The sequence below is a fragment of the Miniopterus natalensis genome, chromosome 8, assembly GCF_054644295.1.
Source record: "Miniopterus natalensis isolate mMinNat1 chromosome 8, mMinNat1.hap1, whole genome shotgun sequence".
NCBI lineage: Eukaryota > Metazoa > Chordata > Mammalia > Chiroptera > Miniopteridae > Miniopterus > Miniopterus natalensis.
Window position 1 is genome coordinate 16,470,415 of NC_142088.1, and position 26,415 is coordinate 16,496,829.

A 26,415-nucleotide genomic window follows, 5' to 3' on the forward strand; every position below is an offset into this window, starting at 1 on the left:
TGTATTTATACTCTACCTACTATATACTTTCCCAATGTACAGATGCTGTTCAGATATTATAATTATATTTCCATAGGAAGAGAGAACTGGCAATGGCCAAAACAAGTATTTTATATTACTTCAGAGAGAAAAATCCTTGATATACACACACTATTTAATAATATAGACAAATTAATATGTGCTCAATACTCCAAAGTACTTGCCTTTGAAAACTAATTCCTAAGTAATCCCCTTCAAAAATTAATTCTTAAGTCAATCTGAACTTCAGAAACATGAGAAAATGCTTTTCTATTTTTATTTTTTATTTTCGGAATTAATTAGATAATATTAACACTGCAAAGAACCTCCAATATTGCTTAGTTCAGTCTTCTAAATTACAGATGAGACAACTGAAGTTCAGAAGTTGGAACAACCTTCTCAAAGTCTTGGGAAGATATAATTCACATCAAATATTATTACTATATCTTATTTCAATATTTTATCACTATTCAAAACCTTTTTATGTACACAAGTTGAATTTTATAATAGCGTGAACACCTTGAAAGCAGAAAACATGTATGATTCATCTTCAAATAATAAAAGCAGACAACAAAATTGCTGAGTAACATGTAACATATAACAGGTGTTTGTTGATTAAATGAAAGAATATAGAACTTCTAAGTTATTGTTTAAGAAATTAATAGGTTGAGTGGTTAAATCAAATTTTGTTTCTGGCATAAATGTTGTATAAATCTTAATAAAGATTTAATGTGAATTTTTCCCCCCAAAGGGTATTTGGGTACCTGAAGGAGAAACAGTGAAGATTCCTGTGGCTATTAAGATTCTTAATGAAACCACTGGTCCCAAAGCCAATGTGGAATTCATGGATGTAAGTACAGACACAGCCAATCACATTTTTATCTATTATGAATAGACTACTTTTAGAATTTAAAAAAAGAGGCTCTACTACTTATGAAGTTTCTTTTCTGCAAAAGGTATAATCTTATTAAAATGAAAGGATTGTGCTGGGGCAACATAAGAGAGCAAGAGAGAACAAGGGACAAGAGGACTCTTTTGGGGGGATTTACCCTTCCAAGCTTCTGTTAGCTTACAATGGCTCCACCCTCCCAGCCAATGATCTTTTTTCCCAGGCTATACTGACAGGCAAACACCTCCCCTACATCACCCTGACTTAATGCACATGCGCCCATCTCCCCCTTTGTTTGATTCCTTCCCCCAGTGATCTGCAGGGAGTGAACCGGTGGTTCCCTGAGGAGTGTGAAGCTATAGCTTCCTAGTGAAGCTGCCCAGATGACCGTGCTTACAATGTCTGGCCTCCCTTTTGCTCTCTTCCTATTATTAATATTAACTAGCTAATTATGATGATAACATCAACACTCTTCTAACAGACATTGAGTCTAGTAACTAGAAATCTTTCCTTCTGTAGGTCTCTAAAAGTTCTGACATTCTGCGGCTACCTGTCCTGGCTCATATATTAAAATGTAAAACTGAAGCTTTTTTCAGTAATATCATAATCAATTTGATATTGCTATAAATTTGTGAAGAGACTTCTCAGAGAAAGTAAAAACTAGAAAGTGACTATGTGTAGGTTAATGTGTAAAACTGATAGAAAAATGATCTTGCCCAGCATAGACTGCATCGGAAGCTGAGATTCACAAGAATGCTAATGATCTCTGCTGGAAGCTTGGACAGTCATTTTTGTCATATTTCCATGGAAACAGACTGGCATAAAGGGGTTAAGAGGCTACAAAGTAATCACCTAAGAAAGAAGCTCTAAAACCCTCATCATGGTTTTGAATGATTATTTGAGCGCTCCTCACCCCATCCATTTCTTTTTTCCTGATCTGAGGTCTATCCCCATGGTAACATGAATGGGGGTGGAAGCTTTAAGTCGTAGTTTTCTGATGAATTTTAAATGAAGCTGTGATGGAGCCATGAAAGGAGTCATTTTCTTAGATGGTCGATGGGTGGTGACCAACAGACTCCAAGGAGTCTTTTTTTTTTTTAGTTTTAAAATAGTTAAGGAAAATATTTGTGCCTATTGTACCTTGTAGATAAATGCTAAACGATGGACAGATTAATCGATTGCTACCAGCAGAACATCAATAAGTATCAAACAGGAACACTTCCTACTGTTTTCATGACTTATTTAAAAGCATTAGAAGGATAGCACAATGATTAAAACACAGTTGAAGTGACAAAATTAATGGTGGATTTCATATTTTAAATAGCCTGGTATAATTTTAAGGCAAACATATGCCTACGTTTCATACCTACATTGTACCTCAACTATTATTTGTGTAGATCATTATAAAAACTTGAACAACATAACTAATCACAATAAAAATGGTTTGTGTAAGGAAATTATTTGTCATTTGTACCTAAGGATTGGGTTAAAACTGCAAATACTCCCAGGGTTATTAAGTTAGAAGTCATACGATTGGCTTATGTCTTACTCTAGGTTCTTCTAGAAGCAGAAGCTGAAGCTGAGACAAGGATAGGAGTGAAAGTAGTTTATTTGGGAGGTGAAGGACTATCAGTAGGAGAGTATGGAAAAGAGACAGGGGAGCCACTGCAGTCAGCTGCCATCGTGAGTGAAGGGACCTTTTGTCAATTAGAGAGACTCTGGCAGCCAGTATGGGACATAAACCTCTGGGTTGCCCTACTCAAGGATTAAGAGAGCTGATGTAAAGACTCCAGCTGCCAGTCATTGGTTGAGAGCTCCTGCGTGTCCTACCTGCCAAGGGTGGCAAAAGAGGCCTTAGTAGCAAGAGCCATTGGGCAAAGAAAGGCAAGTAGAAGTCAGCTAGTACAAAACTATATTAGAGAGTTCCAAGGATAATTTTCAAACTCAAATAATGCCTACTGCAGTCATGCCACCTGTCTCTTTTGCAAACAAATACATGTGTGTATTTGTATTTCTGTGCATGTGTGCATGTGTTTTATATCATTTTATAGAAGAAAAATTAAGCTTCCAAAAACAATGGAAACTGCGTACTCTTATTAAGCATTAGGCATCTCCCCCACCCCTCCCCAAGCTTTACACTTAGGATAGAATATTCTAGACTCAATAACCTCTACTACCAGCTTTATCAGATATAGCTGTGCTTTACTGGTTATTGTAATAAGCAATACAAATGCAGCAACTTAATACTGAAAATTCACTACATTTAACATTTCTATTGATATCCAAGGGCAAAGGAGAGGACTTTAATATTTTCTTAGAATTTTTTACTAAAGGCAAAAATAAATAAGAAGCAATTTGTGTTCTATTAAATGCTACACTAAAAGCAAGAGGAGGAGAATTTGGTCACAAGGCTGTAACTCAGCTCACCTGAATATGTCTAATGGATCCATAATGACAGTAATAGCATCTGCTAGTGAATGGCCAGTACATTCTGCATTCCCAGAAAGGAAGATCACATTGAGCAACATTAAGAAAATTACTCTAGAGGTCCACCTTTATAAAAAGAATGCCTACATCTATACAGACTCCTCATTCTTATTTCAAATAGTACCGCTTCATTGGGAAAATGCTTTGATATATTTTGTCTTTTATTTCATCCATCAAATGGTATAGAACACATACCTGAAAATTAGGCTATTGAACAGGATTCTTGGAATTGGGGCCCCTGGTTCATTTAAGTCAGACAGGTTCTGAAGTTTCTCTGTTTCCACCACTGTTGTTTTTGTGTTTTGTTTTTTTCCTGATATTTAAATCCACTATCATTAGACATAATTATATTTGCCTAGGAAGGACATATGTTTTTAATTATTTTAAATTAATGTCTTTTCTTAAAAATTAATATCGGGATAAAAGAAGTTCTGTAATTATCATAAATTCTAGCGCCTTATCAATAATAGCTCCAGTTCACTGAGTCTTCTAGGCTTCAGATTCACTTTCCCCACCAAATCAACCACGGAGTTCACAGTAAGGTGCTACAAGGAAATGCATTTCAGATCACCCAGCTGCATTGTGCAAATGGTGATTTTCTTATTAAAAGAGGGATGATGTCTTTCCCTTGCCCTATGCGATGGGGCATTCTGTTTATCTTACACTACTTTCATGTGCTATTTATTGAAGAAATTTCCATGTGAATTTTGTTCATATGTTTCTGTTTTCTGTACTTGCCTTTATGACCATCAATGCCTTGACAACAGTTGTTTCAACTCTAATTGATGTCATATTAGTGGCAGGAAACAAATAGAATGTGTTGGCAGAATTTATATATTCTCTCAGATTATTGTTGATTTATCACAAAATGATTTGAGAAAATATTTTGTTCTATAACCCTATTTTCACGTTAATAGCTTCACGCAATTAACAACTCTTAGCTAGATCCTGTCTCATAGTAATAGTGGATTTTTAAAAAGTCATATTATTTAATCATATCATATTTTAGACCTTATAGATTTTTCTCATTTACGTACATGAATATAATTCATCAATTTCAGAGGTAAAAATATGCAAAATTCTATTTTTAAGGCCCATTACTTAGATGTCATAGGATTCCACACTACTTGCATGACCCTGAAAGTTAGTTAGCCAATCCTTTTTCCTTAAAAAAAATAAAGGTGAAGTAGTTAAGAAACATGGTGGATAGTTACTTTACTTATAAAAATAAAATATCTTTAAAAAGAATTTTTAAACTCCATTAGAAACAGAATTTAGGGTCTTTCAAAGCTCTACTAAAATGAAAAGAAAAGAAAAACGTCCTAGTAACTAAAGTAAATTATTTCTTTTATAGTTTATGTCATTGTCCTTTGTACCCATCCTGTTAGTGTATAGAACTTGGCTAGAAATGACATCACATCTGAAATCACTATTTCAACCCCCCCCCCTTCTCCAACGACATTGTCCAGCCCCTCCAGTTATTTTTCTATAGTACTTACATGAGGAAAATGTCATCCTCTTAGCTATCTCCCATTCATTGATCTCCCCTTTCTCACTGTCCCCCAGCTGCCTCCTAACCTCAGGCCCCTCCACGGACAACTTATCTCGTGGCCCATGGTTGTAATGTCATTCTTACAAAAATCTCCAACTGCCTCACTTTTCAATATTGAGCTGTCAGTAAGCATCCCAGAAATAACTGAAATTTCTCAGTGCCATGTTCTGTATCTCCTTTTAGTCTACACAGTTTCCCTAGATCATCTCACAAGATTATCAAATCGCATCTCTAGTCTATTTTATAAAGCTGACCTCATCTCTGCCCCTGATATGGCCATGTGGAAATCGCAGGGGCATCTCAAGTTTAACACATTCAGAATGTACCTCTTCATCTTCTTTTCTAAATCTCTCCTGCATTTGATCTCATGCATTTAAGTAATTTGTATATACATCCACACTGTTTGTCCCTATTAGAAATTTAGGATTTACCCTTGAATGGGACAACCTCCCAAACGTTCCGTTTCCACTTCCAATTCAAGAGCAAATACTTTAATTCTATGCCCAAAACACATTTGGAGAGCAGCTACTTCTTTTTATATCCCACTGCCACCACCTTGATCAAAACCATCAACGTCTTCAGTTTGAATTGCGAGAATAGCTTCCAATAGTCAATACAAAGAGTTGAATTAAAACTTTAGTGACTCTATGAAGTAAAGTAAAATACTAGATCTTTGGCACCTCAGGCTCCTACTCACTTTCCCAGGCCTCTTTCTCTTTACTGAATTCCTTTCCACTCCTTTTCCAAGCCGAGCAAGCCAAGCAACGCCTTTGCCTGAGTTTCCTTCCCTAATTCAAGCTAATGGACTCCTAGTTATCCTTATGTTCTCAGCTCAAGTATACTTCCTCAAAGATCCCTTCCCTGACCACTTAATCTAAATTGTAACCTACTAACAGTGTTCAGAAAATTTCCTTAGTGCATCCCTCACGGTAGGTTATTATATGTATATGTGTTCTAGTTTTTATTGTAGATTCCCACTCTCCACCACTAGATTCCAGGATCCCCGATGACAGGGGTTGTCTGTTAACTCGACCTCTGCATATCTAATGGCAAACACACTGTATATACATTCACTGCGCTGTGGTGTGTGGATAAATTACATGTATATTCTCCGTCATATTTTTTAAAGTGCCTCTGCAACTTTAATTTCACCACTGGGTGATCATCTGTTACAATTAGCAAGAGGTTGGTATTGCTAGAAGTGATAATACAAAAGTGACTACTTCCCAAGGATATCTTTTTCTTATAATAGTTTTCTCAAAATGACCAAATGGTTTTCACATTCTACCTCTCACCACTGCTATGTTAGTAACAGGTTTATGTCTACATTTTGCACAGTATAGACTGTCCAAAACTAAACAAATCAACAAGGAGTCTGCTTGCATCAAAATATTTGTGAATAGGAACTGTCAGCATTGCCTCCGCTCCATAATCATCCGTAAGTTAACAGGCATAGTACAAGGATCCTCTGACATGGACAGATAGAGATTCACCTCCGATTGCTAGAGATCTTCATGTTCATTTAAGCCCACATTTAGAAATAGGAGTCAGTAATCCAGGATCACACATGGGGTGCTTTCCATCCAGATGAAAGATACTGTGTGAGCGGGGCTGAATTTGGGTACTGTTTTGTTTGCACCCCGCCCTCCCTCCCTTTATGTACCTGCAAAAGCTGATCTGTGCAATTTGGACAGATTTGGTGGATTTGGACAAAGCCTTTAACTCAATGACAAAGCAAAGCCAGAGTGAGAGGGGAGGGGTCTAGCACGTCCCTCTTGATCATGTTCACCATGAACCTACTATTAACAGCAGACATTTTAAAACTGTTTTCTAGAACCTAATATGTAAAGTCGAGATCAAAACTACAAATTAGAAAGCAAAGAAAGAAATGACTTTTTGCATCTAGACTGAGGCAAAGGAAAGTCTGAAGATGGGTATTAACATGTCTATTTTGTGAGGAGAATGAAGTTTGCAGATAGTATTTCAATCATCTTTCTCATTCCAAAGCCAGTAAGGGAAGACAGCGCCTGGATTTCAGTGGCAGTCTCTCCAGCTCCAGTGGCTTCTCCTGCCATTACTCTGTCTTCTCCAAAGATCGCAGTGTCTAAGCGAGACACTTGCTGCGGTAATAAAACAAGTAACAGTTCCTTTATAGAGTTTTTATCTAAGTGAGACACTTGCCGCAGTAATAAAACAAGTAATAGTTCCTTTATAGAGTTTTATTTCTTCCAAGTTTTTTCTTCTGAGTTTCTGAGGTGGCCTTTTGCATTCATTGAGTTCAAGGTTTGCTCTTTAAAGCCTTGCAGATGATCTCATTTCCTCCTTATTTGTTATCGTTTCACATGACATTTTATGTCACTCATTCTTGCTCTCAGATTAGAAAATCAAACTGAGTATGTATGACTTTCTACCAGACAAGAATCCAGACAAATCCTCTGATTTATACAAACAAAGAGAATTATAATGCATTGTATTGCATAAACATTTTAAACTCATAATTACCAGTTTGCATAACAGGATTACCATATGCATACTTCTTTTAGCCTGTTAAAACAATAAGTTGTAATATTCATGCTGCACAAACAGCTCAGTTGTTTGTTTTTCCACGAAAATATCGAGATAGTCTCTGGAACATTTGTGAATGCTGCTGCAGCTCCTAAGAAGCATGTTTTTGTTGCTCACAGCCTAAACTTTACGCAGAGCTCAGCACAGTGTGGTTGGACATAGGAGCGAGCACCTCTGAGGTAGTCAAATTAGGAGACCAGCTTGTCACAGAAAGTAAGCAATCAGAGAGGGTTCTTTATCTCAAAACTAAAAAGCTTAGTGTTTTCTACAGTGATCCTCGATACAGCAATTTTATCTAGGGTTTTGATCCACTTACAAATTTAATCTAACCTCTCTGAACCTAAATGCTCCATTATCTGTTAGAAAGTAATTAGAAGCTATAAGCAGAAGTCTGCATTCTTGGAGTTCCTTGGGAGTCCCTCAGCTCATTGAAGTGAGGAGTTTGATGGATACTGTTCAGCTGATGTTGGACCAGCAGCTAATAATAGCAGGAAATGCTGCTTAGCTAGGTGAGAAAGTTAACTTGGGAAAATGAAAATGAAACATTTGGGATTTATGGTCAGAAATAAATTTCCCTTTTTCATTTGTTTCCTGGTAAGAAAATAGCCAAGGGAGACAGTTTGTTTGTTTTTTGACAATTTATAATTAAGATGTAAGGCCCACTTGATTTCACTCATATTCATTGTAATTTCCTTGTACCTCCACAATGAAATTTTAGTGAATCAGGAATATATTTTGTATTATGCCTACAAACAATAGGTGAATCTGACCAGTAAATTAAAAATTGTCAGCTCTGGCAAGCATGTGGCAAATTAACTGTGGGAAACGTGAGCTTTTTGGGAGGATGGCAAACACAAGGGGTTTGATTGTAGAGGCCGAAGAGGTGTTTCTTCTTGTGATTAAAGCAATGAGCCAAGTTCCCTTAAAATGAAAGATAAATTAATTTCAAAATGTAGACCACTCACTTGTTTAATGAAAGTGTTACTATATTCTTATTAAAGGAAAAGTATTTTGTTCTTTTGCAGAGAGATGTTTTAAAATACAGTATTGTCTAGTTTTTCACATAATGTTTATTTCAAAAGTGTGAATCTCAACCTGCATGACTCCCCTTTCTCTGACACTTTCTAAGTTTATAACGGATGCACTAAAGAATGGCCCCGGACACCTGCATGTGACTCTTGCATCCCCAGCAAGGTCTTCAGTGTCCTTTGGTTAATAGCTACTTCGTACATTGTAACCCCCACAATATCCATATGCTGAGCAGAAAGTGTTCAGTAAATATTTGTTTTTAGTGTGGAAGGATGGGTAAACTATATTTACTTTACTTATTTTTTATTAGACTTTTATGGAGTGCTTACTATATACAAAGACCCATGCTACCTGGGTACCCTAAAGACCGCAAAGGCCACGGGTGCGGCACAGGCTTAACCTGACTGAAATTTGTCTGGTAGCGTATTAAATTGATAACAACAGAGAACACTTCATCGGGTTGGGACAGAGAAAGCACGATAGGAGATAAGTAGAAGAGAATAGTGCCATTAATGTAGGCTGTCGGGATCCTTTAAACTCCTCGCCAGTTCAGGAATATTAAAATGACTTGCCTTCCAATTTATTTGCATGTGTTTATCTAAAATGCATGCATTTATAAAAGAAATTGACCCTTGTTTCAGTTTATTTGTCTACCCTCATTTTATTTTTGCCATATATGTGTATGTATATACACACACACACGTATGCATTTTTTAACCATCTTATGTGTGTATGGTTTTTATTTGTTTATTTTTTGGAAGCTGTTTTAAGTAAGGAGAGGATACATGAATATGCAAATATTTTCATATAACTCATTTAACACTGATATCCTTATATGATATTAAAGTTTAATACAGTTCTAAAATGTAGGTGCTCATTTCTTATTTTAAATGCTGAAACTCATTGTTTCTAACATGTTTATTTTTAAAATGTTTATAAATATTCTATTTTATTTAAAAGCAAGAACTTATTAGTTTCCATTTAAATGTAGTTATTACTTACTGGGTTAGCTTATTAAGAATTTCTCGCCATAAATGCTCATGCAAAGGAGTAACATAAATGCTCTCCCATGTTATTGGGTTGTAGGTATGAGCATATTTTGAAAAGGCTCCGACCTTTCTTTTTTTAAGCTCCTTTATCTTTATTGTTGAAAATATTACAGATGTCCCCTTTTTATCCCCATTGAATTGATCCCCTCCACCCCACATCCATCCCACCCCCAGACTTTCCCCAGACCAATGTCTATGTCCATGGGTTATGCTTATAAACCTGTAAGTTCTTTTATTAATCTCTCCCCACCCCCTCCCCCCTCCCCACCTTCCCTCTGAGACCCCTCAGTCTGTTTCATACTTCTGTGTCTCTGGATCCACTTTGTTTATCAGTTTATTTTGTTTATTATATTCCACATACAAGTGAGATCATGTGGTATTTGTCTTTCTGACTAGCTTATTTCACTTAGCATAATACTTTCTAGTTCCCTCCATGCTGTGCCAAAGGCTAAAAGACCCTTCCTCTTTACAGCTGCATAGTGCTCCATGGTGTGAATGTCCCACAGCTTTTTATCCACTCAGCTACTGATGGGCATATAGGGTGTTTCCAGATCTTAGCTATTGTGAATTGTGCTGCTATGAACATAGGGGTGCATAAGTTCTTTGCGATTGGTGTTTGGGGTTCCTTAGGATATATTCCTAGAAGTGGGATCACTGGGCCAAATGGCAGGTCAATTTTTAATCTTTTGAGGAACCTCCATCCTGCTTTCCATAGTGGCTGCCCCAGTCTGCATTCCCACCAGCAGTGTACTAGGGCTCCCCTTTCTCCACACCCTCGCCAGCGCTTGTGGTTCTTTGACATGTTGATGGAGCCATTCTGACAGGTGTGAGGTGATACCTCATTGTGGTTTTAATTTGCTTCTCTCTGATGATTAGCGACATTGACAATTTTTCATATGTCTCTTAGCCATTTGTGTGTCCTCTTTGAAGTGTCTATTTGGGTCCTTTGCCCATTTTTTAATTGGATTGTTTGTCTTCCTTTTGTTAAGTTGTATTTCAAGTTTACTCTGTAGACACAAAATGTAGACACTATTTTTAGTTTATCTTTATATTTTTGAGAGCTATGAATAATATCAACAGGTTCATTAAGATAAATCAACTCTTCTGCTTGGTAATCTATTTGTCAGTGAAAGTAACTGCCTATAGAAAAAAATAGTGCCATTACAAAACATTTTTTTCTCAACTCTGTTATCTTATAGTATCTCTGTATCTCTTTAGTAATCTTTTTTTGTGTACAATAAATCTGTACTTAAGTACTGCACAGACGTTTGTAGCTGTTAAAGAAATAACATCCCTATTTACAAGTGGAAATTAAGATATTTATAAACAGTTTATATATAACTGGGCTAGCAGAGTTTTCTAACTGAAAATAAAGGACTTTCTTAATAAGGCATAGAGTCTATCTACTGCTCCTGAAGTAAACAGAATTGCTATCAAATTAATGCTTTGTTTGTTGTCCAGAGGAAAAAATCATTTGCATCTGAAATTATCCAACGTAAACTTATAGGTGACTTTATTAAGACTTGCTTAAAGAGAGTGATTTTATTTTTTTATTTTAATATTTTAATAAGGATGTGTTGTAAATACTAATTAGGAGACCTCTTATGTAGAGGAAATACTGAATTTAGGCTCTTGGTTTAGAAGATCTTTTTCTAAATTCCAGTTCTCCTACCTGTAAGTTGGAAGCCAAATGGGCAGGCCAGCTAATCTCTTTGTTTTTGCAAAGCACAAATCATAAAAGATGATTGATCAAATGTTGTTAAATATGCTAAAATTATTTTATCTATAAAGTATTATATAAATATAAATTAATATAATGTTTTTTAATGATTCTGGCATGTTTTAATCAGTATAATAATAAATTATTATTAGTGTGAAAATATTCATTATATGTTAAATCACATGAAGTAATTCTGGGAAAATAGCCTCTATTCATTTTCATTTTTAATCTTTTGAGTGATGTTCCCTTCAGGATGGCACACTTTAGAACTGGGCATACACTGAGAATGACAAAATCAGTTCCAGTAACTCTTAGGTCTCTTAAGAGGAAATCAATTCTAGGACATTTACCAAGACTTTGGTTGACTTCGGGGGGTTAGAAATACAGCAGGGCTGTGCTAGCGAGCTGGGCAGTGGGTGAAAATGCATATATTTCCCCAATGTGGTCCAGCAGAAATCACTGTTCTGTCTGAAAAGAACCCCATCTCCAGGTACTTTTCCATAGCCTTTTTTCTATAGATAGAACAAATACACTGTTTCCTAGTATGAATGAAGATGATGTAAATTTAATATTTATTTCATTTCAAGGCTCATGTCATTGCCCATTTTTAATCATTTTTCTCCCTTTTAGATTTAGACTTTGATTAGCTTGAACTTCTTGAAATAATACCAGGAAGCAAAAAAGAAAGAATTTATGTAAAATCTGTTCACTGTGATCCATGTGTGTTGAATAAGTTTTCTCACATTTATCATAGTAATAAAGCAACAAAGACCATCCAGTTCTAAGGTATACTTTAGCTCAGAGACCTGAACAATTAATGCCATCTCTTCACAATAAGAAAATGAAAGCCTATGCTTAAGAACTTCCTATTATTTCAGATTTTTTTCTGCATGTCTCTTTTTCCCATTAGCAATTCAAATAGATACAGTGATGTTTCATTTTCTAAAGGGTCATGTATATGCTAGGTTGTTATTATGTGGAGAGTAAATGAAGGTTTTAAGGAATCTCTGTTAATAATACAGGATATTATTGTCAATGCCTTAAATGAAATGTATTCCAAACGGGCCACTGTTAGTTCAAGGTTAACAGTCAGCCAGTCAAGACTTGATGAAAGACATTTCTGATATGCAAGTCAACCAAGCAGTCTGCTTAGAAATATGTATTTGCCAGCTAAGCCATTTTTGAAGCACAATCCTAAGTTATCTAGCTGTCCTTTTGGTGATGAGATGTTACACTACAAGGTCTCTTTGTGCTATGAATTTGATAAGGCTGAATGGGAACACTGGCAAACACCTAAGCTCTTTGACTTACAAATCAGCATTAGAGCATAACATATTCAGGGACAAGGGGCCTTGGAGGATTACAAAGTGATATTTATCATTTGGATTTCTCATTCTCAAAAGTGCCTACATTTGGGAATATGTCAGTGTTTGATAGGGAATAGTGGCTTAATTTCAAGGTAAAAATACTCGTAAGAATAAAATTAGTTTCACCATTTAAAAAGTCATATGAAACAAAACAATAGGTAGCAGCTCAGTTAAGATTTAGAAAAAGGCCATGGCCCACAACAAGCATATATGTTGGCTCTCAAATCATGTTTCTTTCTCTCAGGGTGTTAATTACTATGCAACACTTTCTGGAGAGTAATAATATTTTTTTCCATTTTGTCCCTGATAACTGGCATTTTTAATTTACCTTTGCAACATCGATTGACCTTCATGTTAGACTATGAGACTCAATCTGTAGTTTGTCAAGGAGCAAACATAACATTTTTTATAAACTAACAGACAGTTTGAGAGAGTAGAGTTTCTATATAAATGTGGGACTCTGTAATCAGAAAAGTAAATTAAATACACCCACTTGAACAAAAATGGTGATCTGGTGGAACCCAAACGGCAGGAATATAGCTGTGACTCAAGAATGAGCTGGAACGAGGAAATTAAAAGCTTTAAGGATCTCAGAGAATTCTCTCATCTCAGCTTCTACGCAGCTTGTGCACAGCGCCCCACCAGCTCCTAGTTAGAGAGCAGGGTTTAGGAAGAAGATTCTTCCTGGCCTCTCTTGGGACCATGCCTACCCCTCTGTCCAGTGAGGGGTTAGAGTAGCTTTGTTCAGAAAGCCTGCTGATGGCCCAGAGATTTTATCATGGACATTGAATAAACACTAAAGATTCATAATGGGTCAGGGGGAGACTGGAGAGGCAACCCAATAGGTGATTGCTAAAAACAGTTAATATTTTTTGTTCAACAGGAGATAGCAAAAGACATTTTTTATTTCAAACTACATATTCACATTTTCTCCCTTCTGTTTTCTTTGTTGTTGTTACTCACTTTTCTTTTTGTAGTGGAAAGTTTTAATGGGTTTTTTTCCTCAATCTTTTAATCAAAGAAGTGTGTATAGATAGAATAAATAGAAATATATAATATCTATTAAGTATATAAATATACAAATATATATTCTTCCAATATAGATAAAATACAGAGCACTACAAGCTTATAATGATAAGAATTTTTAAAAAGCCCCTTGGCCTCTGACTCCCCCCTGGGTCTTGCTTTCCAGAGCTGAGTTTATTAGCTGTGTCTCCTGGTATTTACCTCCACATTTCAAAAAATATTCTTATATTGCCATTTCTCAGTGTGTCAATTTTAGATATAATTTATTGACTTTCTAACATGGAAAATGAAGACTTGGCATTCTCAGATTCTTTTCTATCCTTTTCACTCATATTCCTCATATACTATTTATATCATAATTTCAAATTCTATTGATAATTTAGTTTTTTTAAGAATTATTACTCTGCATATTTTCCACACTGCTAATAATCATTTCACTAAGAAATATATATTTACGCATTCTATATCCCTATATCTAATTCTTTCCAAACTTATGAAAATAATTTTATTTTCCACTAGGTCAGATTCTTCAAGAAATCTCAGTTTCTTTTTTTTTCTTTTTTCTCTTACTTTCCTTAAAAATTTCACTCCCATGTTTGAATCTGAACTGGTAGTGTCTAAGTCAGAGGCCCAGCTGTACTCCTGGGCCCTCTGTTCATCTAGAATTTCCCTTTGCTTATTAACTCTGTTAGATCTGTTAGCTCCCTGATACCGACAACATATGCACCCTCTAATTTCACCCATATAATAATCTCAGACCTTTTCTGAGAAAGGTTTTCTTATAAGGAACAGCATTAAATGTGCTTTGAAAATTATTACTCATTGAGAATGAGAGGACTCCTTACACATATGATCTTGTCATCCATACACAGGAACAAGAAGGACCAGAAGCATCTGTACTAAGAAATGGTGGTTTATTGCCCGGCCAGGAAAGCTCAGTGGTTGAGCATCCACCTAGGATCCAGGGGATTGCGGTTCAATTCCTGGCAGGGCACATGCCCAGGTTGCAGGCTTGACCCACAGCAGGGGGAGTGCAGGAGACAGCTGATCAATGACTCTCTCATCACTGATGTTTCTATCTCTTTCTCCCTCTCCTTTCCTCTCTCTGAAACCAATAAAGATATATTAAAAAAAGAAAAAAAAGAAATGGTAGTTTATAGCTCTACCCAAGATAGTCACTGGAGAGAGAAATAGCTAAGACAGTATCTAGCTGCTAATTTACAGTTAAAAGTGAAGTTCTCTTTTGAGTATCCTCTTAAGTTGAATTTTTAAAATATTTAGCTAAGAGTTATCCTTTTTGCATTAAGTATAAGAATGGCTTTATGGGAACTAATATGCCCAATCTAAATTGTCTAAGAATGGAGGCTGGCAGTGCCATTGCCAACCCTAGTTTTAATATCTCCAAAAATACTTATGACGCCCAAGGGTTTCCATAGATTATAGAGCTCTAAAGATGACCAAGGTGAAAGAAGGCATTTCACAATGACATGACTCTGGCAAAACAAATTGAAATGTTAACACATCAAATATTTTTGACTTAACAGATGAATGAAAAGAACAAGCAATTATTTTTGTGAGCCTGGTAGCTCCAAGAGTGTTTCCCTAGCATTAGGCTGCGCATAACTGAAATTAGCATGGCTAGTCGTGGTTTTATATTTTCTTTGTAGGAAGAAATAAAAAGAGCTTAAAGCAGGGGTTATTATCATTTTTGTAGTTGAGAGATTTCTTTGAAAGAACTGATAAAAGCTATGGACTTTTTGTTCATCAAAAGTGTGCATACATGTGTATTCAACCACAGATTTTATTTAATATTGGGGAATTTGTAATCTCTCTGAAGTGTAGATACACAGTCAAGAACCACTGGCTTAATATCTTTTCTTAAATCCCAGTGTTATTTTGCTAATATAACCCTAAGGGAGGCTTAAGGAGTCAATATCTGCACTTAGACCGCCCAATAGGCTATTCTATGTCACTGATATATCCATGATGACAGCATATTAGACAAATTGCCAGGAGCTTTGTGTATCTAACCTTGTTTAACCGCACAACAGTCTGGAAAATAGGTTTCTATGTGAAGAAACTAAAATTCTGAGAGGGGAATAAATGGTCCAAATATTCACAGCTAGTAAATGAGGAGACTATTTAAATCCATGATTTGACTCAAAAAATGTCTCCTTTTGCCAGGTTATCATGTCACATAGTTGAATAACTTTCATAAGAAATAATAAAATTTGGGACTTAGAATTTATTATATGTATTACCGTAAAATATTTGGATAGTGGGAATTTTATTCAGCCTTGGAGAATATAGGAAATCTAAAAAATAGTAACACCATCTGGATGTGAAAGAATGTCCGATTTCTCTTTTACTAGTCTGATGTCTTTTTCTATTTATATAAGTGTGAATTTTCACTAGACTAGGAGATTTTTTTTAAATAAATGAAAAATAGGTAACATTTACCTAGAGGTTATACAAGAAAAATAAATTGGATATTTTAGTGGTAAAAATATTTCAGGTTAAGATAAAAAAATAAAATAGATTTCCCAGATGTTTGCCCCAGACTGTACTTCTGAAATTTAGATCAGAATATGTAACTGCTTACTAATTAAAACAACATGGAGGATTCATAAGCCGTCATTTCAACATGCCCCAAACTGACCCGTTCTTCACTCCTAGACCTGACTTTTCTTTTTCCTGCGTTCCTGTCCTAGGAATTGGTGGCACCATCCACTGTGACCCAAGCATTTCCAACTTTCTTCTATTTCTCATTCCAACACCAAATTGTAATGAAACTTCCAATCTGAACTCTCCCTGAACTTTCTGTTTCCAGGCTTAATCTTTTCTAGTCCAAGCTCTGCAAGCCTGCCATAAAGGTCCTTGAAACATAAAGCTGATTTAACTGCAGAGAACTTGTCTAGAATTTTTCTATAAAGGAGTTTAGAAGCATCAATCCTGTTGTAAGAGACAGGGGTAGGGAGACGGGGGGTTGGGGGTGGCAGGAGGGGAACGTTGAGAGATGCGTGGTCTAGGACTCTCTAGTCTTTCTTAGTAGTTGGTATTTATAACATAAAGGCCCACAGTGAGTATACCAGCCGTACTAATGCCTTATACCTGCAAAGAAGAGGCTGCCAAGAGCCATCAGATGGCCCTAGCTAAAGTTTCCTCTCTTCCCCACAGGCATGCAAACTGCTAATTCAGTTGAATTATCCTTTCCCCTGTTTCACAACATTCTAGATTATGATCTAAAATTAATGAAATATAAGATCTTCTCATCAAACAGTAACATTATAAGAACACATACATTTTCTATTTGGATAAATTCCATTTCATCCTAAAGAGTTGGACTCTGAACTGTAAAATCCACTGATGAAGTTCGTTTAGCAACTGATCATTTAAGTGATAGTTTTACTATGACATGAAAGTTCAAAAAAATAAAAATTTAAAAGATTATTTGTGAAGTAATGGCCATTTTGATACTTTAGTTTTTAATTAAGTATAGTTTTAATGAAAATGAATATGTAAAAGATACATTTAAGTTGTGAATTTATTCTGAAATATTATATAATACAGTTTGCCTTGAGAATGAGAATTTAACCATACTCTATAATTATTTTACTTTGAAATCGTTTTATTATATTACAAAAATTATTTAACTCTTAAAATGCACTTGATACATTGCTGGATAGCTGAGTTACAATGAAGGAAACATTATCCATCAAATAGTTGTATATATGGCGATTGAAAAGGAAAGTTAACAGATTCTGTACAAACAAATCACTTATTATGTTCTGACTATAGATGAATAACTATTCAAAAAATGAGGAATATACTTAAGTAAAAAGTGATAAATATTCTAATTAAATTGAGAGATCACTATCAAGAATTTGACATATATCTTTGAGACTTTTTTTATTTTCTTGACTTGTTAGACAAGCCCCAATCCCCTAATCATATGTCATAGACAGTAATGTACTAATAAATGAGGTTTTAATTCTAAAAAGTTGGAATATCTTTCAAATTATTTAAGTGAATAACTAGCTGCATCCTCTAGCTACTCAATGTGCAGGAGAAAGGGCATTTCAAGAGTTGATAGCTTAGAGACAAGCAAACAAAGATCAGAAGACCAAGAATGCAAAACCAGAACATAGAGAAAATTCTTCAGAGCTAGGAAGGGAGCTCCCAGGGGCTCTGGGGCACTAGAAAAGAAAGGAGAATGTAGCCATTTAATAGGCTTTTCTACAGATTCCCTATCGGCACCACTTGAAACTTTGAGACAAGTGGGAGTTAATATAAATATTTCTATTTATGCTGTTTTTCTCTTAGAAGGACACTGTTTTTGTTTAGATCCAAGTCACCAGCACAAGTAGGTTTATATCTTCTTTGTAACTAAATTACCAGAATATAGTTATCTTATTTTGAAGCCTCTGTTCTGTTTACTTGTCTATTCCTACTTCAGAAAATGAAATATAACCCCGCTCCCTTTACCGCCCCCTGATGGCACATTTAGAGTTTTGAACTGGCGAGCATGCTGCCTTTGTTCTCGTTACTGCTCAAAGCACCGAGAAATCTGGCCACCCTCTGGTGGCATTTTTAATTGCTGTATTAATATCTCTTTCTTTCCCAAGCGGTATCTTATTTAATATTGAATTAAAGATGTAGCTTAATTTTAGGGAAGCTGAATCTGTACAATATTAATTTTTTTTCATTTGGCTATACTTTATGATCTTCTTAAATTATGATTGTGTTTTCCTTACTGGGCTTATTTCTAGATATTTTGTAGTTTTAGTTCATATTATAATTATAATATTTCTCATTTATCTTTTTAATTGGATATTGTTGACACAAATGAACATTTCTTATTTTGCATATTTATATTATATCTAGTCTGTTACTTCTAATATTTTGTCTCTTTCCTTGGTTAAAAATCTCATGTATAACTAATGTTGATTTTATTTTTTTATTTTCTAGTATTTAAAGGCCATTATGTGTGTGTGTGTATGTGTGTGTGTATATATATATATATATATATATATATATATATATATATATATGCATGTGTGTGTATATATATATATATATAGTCTTATAGCATTGTCTGGAGCCTTTAGAAAGATGTTGAACAATAGCAGTGTTTTCCTAATATTGCAAATCTTTCTAGCAACTATTACTTTATTTTGTTTCTAGGTTCCCTATAGTTTTACCCTTTTTTCTTATTCTTAATGTTTTAGATTTGTACTTTCTATTCTTTATCAGGGTTTCCAAGGCATTCTATTACCGTGATATCTTAACCATACTTTAATTTTTTTTTCTATTTCCATTTAACATTTTTTATTACCTTTCTACTTCTATCAATTTAGTGACTTTTTTCTTTCTGACATGTCTTTGTTTTTTAAAGAGTCTTTCTTTACTTATTTTAGAATTATATACTTGTCAGTAATCTTATCTTTTACAATTTAAAATGGCTTTACTAAATAATCTTTCACAGTCATGAAATGTTTCTCGCAGTGCAGATTTTCCAAGGGATTTGATTAGTTGTCTTTTCCAGGCAAGCCATCGCCTACAACTTTTCAGCAGATTTTTACCCTAGTTTATGAAAAGTTCTACCTGAGAAGATACTATACGTTTTAAATGCCCACTTTATTTGAATTATTGTTATTTTCAGACAAATTTATGATAAGCTAGATTCCTCAGGCTGTAACTTAAACTGCCTCCTAGGTACATATAAAGAAAAAAGAAATTCTCCTCAAAAAACAACGGTAGAAACTGCAACTTGGTTGGAATAAATTCTTCGTAAACTGGATATGTTTAAGCAGATTAGATGACTGCCACGTTTTTTATAATATCTATCGAATTTCAGTCTTGGATTGTATTGTGTTTACTTTTGGGCACTTGGTGAAGCTTGAGGTTATGCAAAAGTGAAACCCCTTCTTTAAGTAATTTACTCATTAAAAATTAACAAAACCCTTTACCTAAATTATCATCATTTTTCTTTTTACATGGCTTTAGCATTTCTAATGTAAGGTTTCATGTCTGTTTTGGCCATGACTTTAGTTCCTAGTATGAAGAAGGAGACAATATGAACAAACTAAATTTCCCAGCTTCATGGGTAGGAATTCTATATGTGATATCATAGCTGTTTCTGAAATGTCTAAAAATGTTGCAAAAAGAAAATTATTGCTTAGTTTGCTTTTAAATGATTTGTTACAGATTGTGTTCCCCAGGAAAGATACTCTGAGATAGAACTTAATATGCAAAATGTCTTTTGGAAGTGCCCTTGAGATCAACAGCTAGGGAGCTGGGGTGGGGGCACAGGATTGGACAGACATAAATCAGGTTCGACAATAGTCTCTTCTGACCCTGTTCTAGCTCTGGAGCTAAAATGAGCCACCAAAGCTGTCCTGAGCTGGCATCCAGCAGCTGTTAGATATGGGTCGCCCTGGGAAGGAGCGTAGATGGGTGAAGCAGTCTCATGGAGCTGAGGAAATCTCTGAAGGGTGTGTCTGCAGGAGGCAGTTTGCCAGTGGCAGTCTTAGATGCTGGGGCAACCAGTCCTTCCTTGAAGGGGGATCAGGACAGTGGTCCTCTTGCACCACCACTTATCAACAAATAAACCTATGTCCGGTCAGCATAAACCATGCAAAGAGAGGGCCAAGTGTTAGATTATCTCTGTGTTGCATAAGATATGGACCTAACTTACAATGACCAACAAACTATGTGATGGGGGATGTGAAGATGCTTGAAGAATTAAAAATGGAATAGTATAAAGCACTATATTCTGTGCTTCCAAGAACAGAAAGCTTAATCAATACAGCAGCCTTAGGGAGAAGCAAAAAGGCTAATCATTTGGATTTGGTTTGGCTAGGCGTAGGGGACAAAGAACTCACTGCACTATCCTTAAGTAAGATAGATTTGTCTTGTATTTAATAAAAACCATTCTACCTCTGAGAAATCAAACTCAGATTTCCAGCTGTTGACTTCCATGACCTTTTCTAACATTTTCCTTACTCCCACACTTCATTCAATAGTTTCTTGGCCTAACTCAGGGCCCCTAGGCATCCTCTCTTCTCTGTTAGTGGCCACGGCTGCCTTATTCTCATAACCCATCATCTGAACTTCAACTTCTTCACCTACTTTCCTATCACCGCCATCTGGCCTGTTACTGCTTTGATTTTTACCACCATTGTTTGTGACTTTCTGTCAAAATCACCTTGCCAGCCTCCATCCAGGCTCAACACAGCAGGATTCTCCCCACCACTAGTGTCAACATGGAGAAAGACCTCACTCTTGTGCCAGAAACTTTTTTCCACTTTTTGGGATCCCTGCATTTCTTCTGACTGTTGAACTGCTCTAAACCTCCTCGTGTGCTTCTCCTAGTGAGATTCCCTTTCACACCATCTACCTTGACCTCTGTGAATTCTTTATAAGTTTCAGAAACCTGCCACCCTTCTCTTCTCTCTCGCCTTCCATCTTCATGCATCCTTGGCAGCAGTCATTTACTGGATGTTTACAACACGCCAGGCATTAGCGCTCCACAATATAAAGAACTCACATGCTACAGAACCTCAACAAGGTCGATATTATAACGCCCATCCTAAAAATGGAGCAGCGGGGACTCAGTGAAATAATCAACTCAAGTTACACCGCTTATGTATTTCAAGCAGGATTCTCATTAGGGTCTGCTTGATGTGTACTTAGAGGACTTTTCAGCTCATCAAAAAAACGAGTGGCAAGCACTGTGTTTGGTGTTAAAATCCACAGAGGTATTGGACACTCTGTGTGCTCTGAGGACCTCACAGTAAGTGTGAGGAACAACGTGGACAGGAAGGGCTGCAATGGTGCACACATGGCATGCCGCCGGGGCCTAGGGGACAGCATTTACTCCGCCCACGGGAGTCGCCCATGATTGCATGGTACAGGTGATGTTTAAATTATCTCAGCCGATGAGTAAGACAGTCTGTCGGTGATCAGCTGAGGGAGGGTGACACACTGTCACACAGCAGCATGGTGAAAGGGAAGGGCCTGGCGTGGTGGAGTGTAGCATCAGAACACCTGGCTGGAAATGTCGGTCACTGGGTGAGGCGACAAGGGATAAAACCAGAGAGAGAAGTTAGGAAAAACTGAAGAAAGCCTCATATGTTAAAAGCAGGTTCCTCCTTCCCCTGTCCTCTGCCCCCTCTTTGACAGATAAACAGACATTTGTCATATATAATTGGAAAACTGACACTGATGACTTTTCTTGTAGTTCTGACCAAAATCAAGGAGCTTATTTGGATAATTAAATAATGGTGCTTCATTTACCCAAGTTACAATTCCATACAAGAATAATCAGTATCTTTATTCATCTGCTGAATAGTAGCCTCTAGAATTTTTTGTAGTTATAGCAATTTTGTGCTAGTAGCATGTGATAACAGACCCTGGGCGTGATTCTTACAGGGAAAGTCTAATTAATCACTCCTGCTTAAGTGTTTAGGATCATGTTTGGTGAAAAGAATTATATGGCTTAAGACTATCATCACTGTTGTAGAGAAAGTTTCAAAAAGTGTTTAAGTTTTCTCCTCCTGCCCCATGACCAGATAGCTTTAATTTCATTTATTTATTTTATTTTATTATTTTATTTTATTTTATTTTATTTTCTCAATCTCCATTTGTCCCCTCCATCCCCTCTTCCACCTCCACCCCACTTCCCTCCACCCTGCAATCACTTCACTGTTGTCCAAGTCCATGAGCTCTCTTTTTTTTCTTTTTTGCTCAATCCCTCCAGCCCCCCAACACTCCCCCGTCCACCAGAGCTGTCTGCCTGCTCTCTCAAACAATCCAATTAAAAAATGGGCAAAAGACCTGAATAGACACTTCTCCAAAAAGGACATACACATGGCAAATAGACATATGAAAACATGCTCAAGGTCACTAACCATCAGAGAAGTGCAAATTAAAACCACAATGAGATATCACTTCACACCTGTCAGAATGGCTGCCATCAACAGATCAACAAAAAATGAGTGCTGGCCAGGATGTGGGGAAAAGGGAACTCTCCTGCAAGATAGAAAGATTTTAGTTTAAATGAGTAACCTCTCCCTATAGACATCTTTACTGTAAATTACCTGGAAAATGTATTTATCCTTAGCATGAGAACTCTTCTTTGTTTCAAGAGTTCACTATTTCAATTATATGTTCATCCTATTTTTTTACCAAAAGTTTCTTTTCTACAAACAGAATAGGTGTATATATTCAAAAATTAATAACATCATTAACACCTCATAATCATAGGTCAATAATTAGAAATTATGTTTATTTGACCCAACTAATAGTTTTCATCATAATGATTCAGAATGAATGCTAACCGTTGCAGCCACATTGATCAGATACTCTGTTCTGATGACTGAACTCAGATGACTAATAGGGCTACATTTAAATGGACATTTTGAACATAACTATCTAACAGTAATCATCTTTATGATGGGCATTTTTCATTTGGTGCTCAATTTGGAATTTAGTTTGGACAATACTCTGAATAGATTTTCCCATTTTTTACTGACATAATTAAAAATCTACCCAGCCATTTTGATATATAATCTCAGTTACAAACCATTCTGTACTGTTAATACTTAATCAGATTGTTGCTCCTGGGGCTTAGAAGTTGGACCTGCTTGAAAATACCTTTCCATGGGAGTGGAGAGTAGGAAGAGGGAAGGATACACTGATGGCTAAGTCATAAGAGTTACTCAAAGGTCTGTACATTTGTTTTGAACTGAGTCTGGGTTGATTTAAGGAAATTATTTGTAGACATTTACTTCTAAGTCCTTGAACTGTTAACTCGATTTGTGTTTTTACACTCAGTTTCATTCTTATATTTTCCTTCACATTGATTCTTGAAAATCATTTTCAGACTGACACATTTTCTGGACGTGGGTATTGAATTTTAATTAAAAAGCAAGCCTAAGGGGAGAAGTCGAGAAGAGAGCATGAGTTACTTTAGGGAACAGGGATATATACTTTTTGCTTTGGCTACCTTTTAAAAATCTAAGAAATTCATAGTTTGTAAATATTATTATGTTAATATTTGACACACCAGAAAGCCTTTTGAATTGGCCCAGATTTGTTGGCTTAAGATCTTACCTAGGGCAACATTGACCTTAACAATTTCAAAGCTGATTTGCAATGATAGGTGTTCAGGTTTTGAACATTGTTTTATCTATTTTCCTCTGATATTTGCCTCATTTAAAAAGAAAATATAAATGGATCTGTGTATGTATTATATTAGGAGGAAGAAAAATAAGTGGATTTAATACACATATATATGCATAACACCTATTTACATGTATTACATATATATTAAAGTCGGGATACATGTATTTAAGTTATTCTCTATGAGTACTTAAATATGAAGTACGTTTTTATTCTGTATGATTTTATTTTTTAATTAAATTTATTAGGGTGATACTGGTTAATAAATTATATAGGTTTCGAGTATATAATTCTATGAAGTATGTTTTTATGCTCCTTATTTACACATGTAATTTTAATCTTTAAATGCCAAAATCCTGGACCAAAATTTAAAATTTAGTAATAGAGAAAACTAGCCTAGTGCTCAAAATATATCTTGATCTATGTTCTCAATCAAAATATAGCACACCCTCTCCAGAGATCAAGAAAGATGAAACCAAACACGCTAACCAGGATACTCTGCAGAGACTTATACGTTTGGATTGGCAAATGTAAAATCTCTCAGTCCTAGCACTTATTACATAGGTTGTTTTAGAAACATTTGGGTCTCTACGTTCATGTTCTTGATGAACATATTTATCTTCAAATATACAAATGATTATCCAGTAAATTGCCTATCTTTAACATCACATGTTCTATATATAGTCCTATGAATTGTAAACATAAAAACAAATGACGAGAAATAACCCTAAAATACTTGAAAATTTCTGGCTGGCCTGAAATATGTTATGGGCTTAACACATCCAAAGAAACATTTCTTTTGGAATTACACCTGAGCTAAATATGTAAGCTCTGTGTGACTGGATCTTCCTTGAGGCCATTCGGATATGCATGATAGATATGGTTTTTGCTCTTGCAATTACTTTAAAATTAACGAGCTAAAATAAATAAATAAATAAAAATAATAAGATTAATGAGAAAAGGAGACTATCTAGCATACTACCTCTCTTTTCACAATACATTTTTTATTTTTCTCAAGAAAACGAATAGCCAAATAAAAAAAATAAAAGCTTAAATTGCTTTTTAAATTGTTTGAAATACATTATTAAAGGAAACCGAGGGACAAAGGCAAAATAATAACTTATTTCTTATTTCTAACGAACATTTTTAAAACCTAGAAAGAAATAGAAAATACTGGTAATTAGTATAATTTACAAAAAATAACCTCTGTGCCCCTTCTGTATTCTTTCTGTTCATCACAGTGTTTATATTAACATGTCATAGCTACAGAAATATTTTTCTATATTTCATTCCTCTTTCACTTTTTTTAAATTTAAAGGAGATAAAATACAAACCTACAAGTATTTATTTGTTACAAGTAACCACTATATCCTAACTTTTTATAAGGGGTACATTGTTTAATAAAGTTTATTTTGAATTTTTTTTTAAGAAAATATAACTCTTAAAATATAAAAACAATTTATCCAGGGAAGATCATTCATTGTACTCAACTTCCGAAATCATGGAAATATAAATACAGTAATGTAAAAATAATTCTTAAATGATGTTTTAATCAAAGTTTATTCTTTTTATGTAGGTTTTATTTACCATAGCTTATTCTGAAAAATTTTTTAAATGATCAAAATTTATTTCTCTCAACTTTCCCACCATCCAATAGTACTATTTAAAAATCTTTGTAACTTCATAATAACTAAATAACAATTTTAAAATCTGTGTTGAGACTAAAAACGTGAAAATTATAAAAGGAAACTGTTTATGAATGTCAAGTGATATACAGTTTATTCTTGTTTTTAGAATATGGCTGGATACATTTAAATGCTAAGTAAATCTTTGTGTTTATTGATTAAATGAATTCAATTTTTTGATATTTTTCTCTCAAAAAGTACACAGTTCCATTAGAGGCTCTTAGCTCAGCATCAGAATATCTGTAGGCATTTATTTTCAAAGTTATGTAAAGCCAATCAATAACTACTAAATGAAGTATTCAAATATTTCCATCACATTTTCAAATAAAATATATTAGATGTGCAAAAATGCCTTAATGTTAAAGAGCACCATAACGCTGTACTGATATTGCAAATATTCTCAAGTTCGTTGCTTCTTTAATCACACTTAACATTTAATTGCATAGTTTTCACTTAAAAATCACTGAAATTGGTTTAGAAGAACCTTCAGATACTTGCTTTCTTTATACTATGATTTTAAATTTGAAATAAATTGTAGGTTATGATGTTCCAATACATGTTTTAACCCATCCGTGAATATTAATTTATATAAATTTCAATTCAAGTGCCTAAAAAGTGAAGAATTTATTTCTTATGAGTGGGTTTTGCATACCATTAGAAGATTTGATGAAAAATTACTCTGAATACATGAATTCTTTTACTTTTAATCTAAGGAAGTTATATGTTATCATAAATAATACTTTTCTGGTTCCTCTGATGAAACAAAATGAAGCAAAATATCTTGAGAGTTGAACTGCCGCAGAACCATTTTCTAATAACCCAAAATTTTCATAATCATAAATA

General features: G+C 35.1%; 1 protein-coding gene across 1 annotated transcript in view; it reads left to right on the top strand.

Annotated features, from left to right (window-relative positions):
• ERBB4 (erb-b2 receptor tyrosine kinase 4) overlaps positions 1-26,415 on the top strand; it is a 796,211-nt gene that overhangs the window by 622,393 nt on the left and 147,403 nt on the right. The window contains exon 19 of the mRNA XM_016196749.2: positions 770-868. Coding sequence (XP_016052235.2) covers positions 770-868 — 99 coding nt within the window. The remainder of the gene's footprint in view (positions 1-769; positions 869-26,415) is intronic.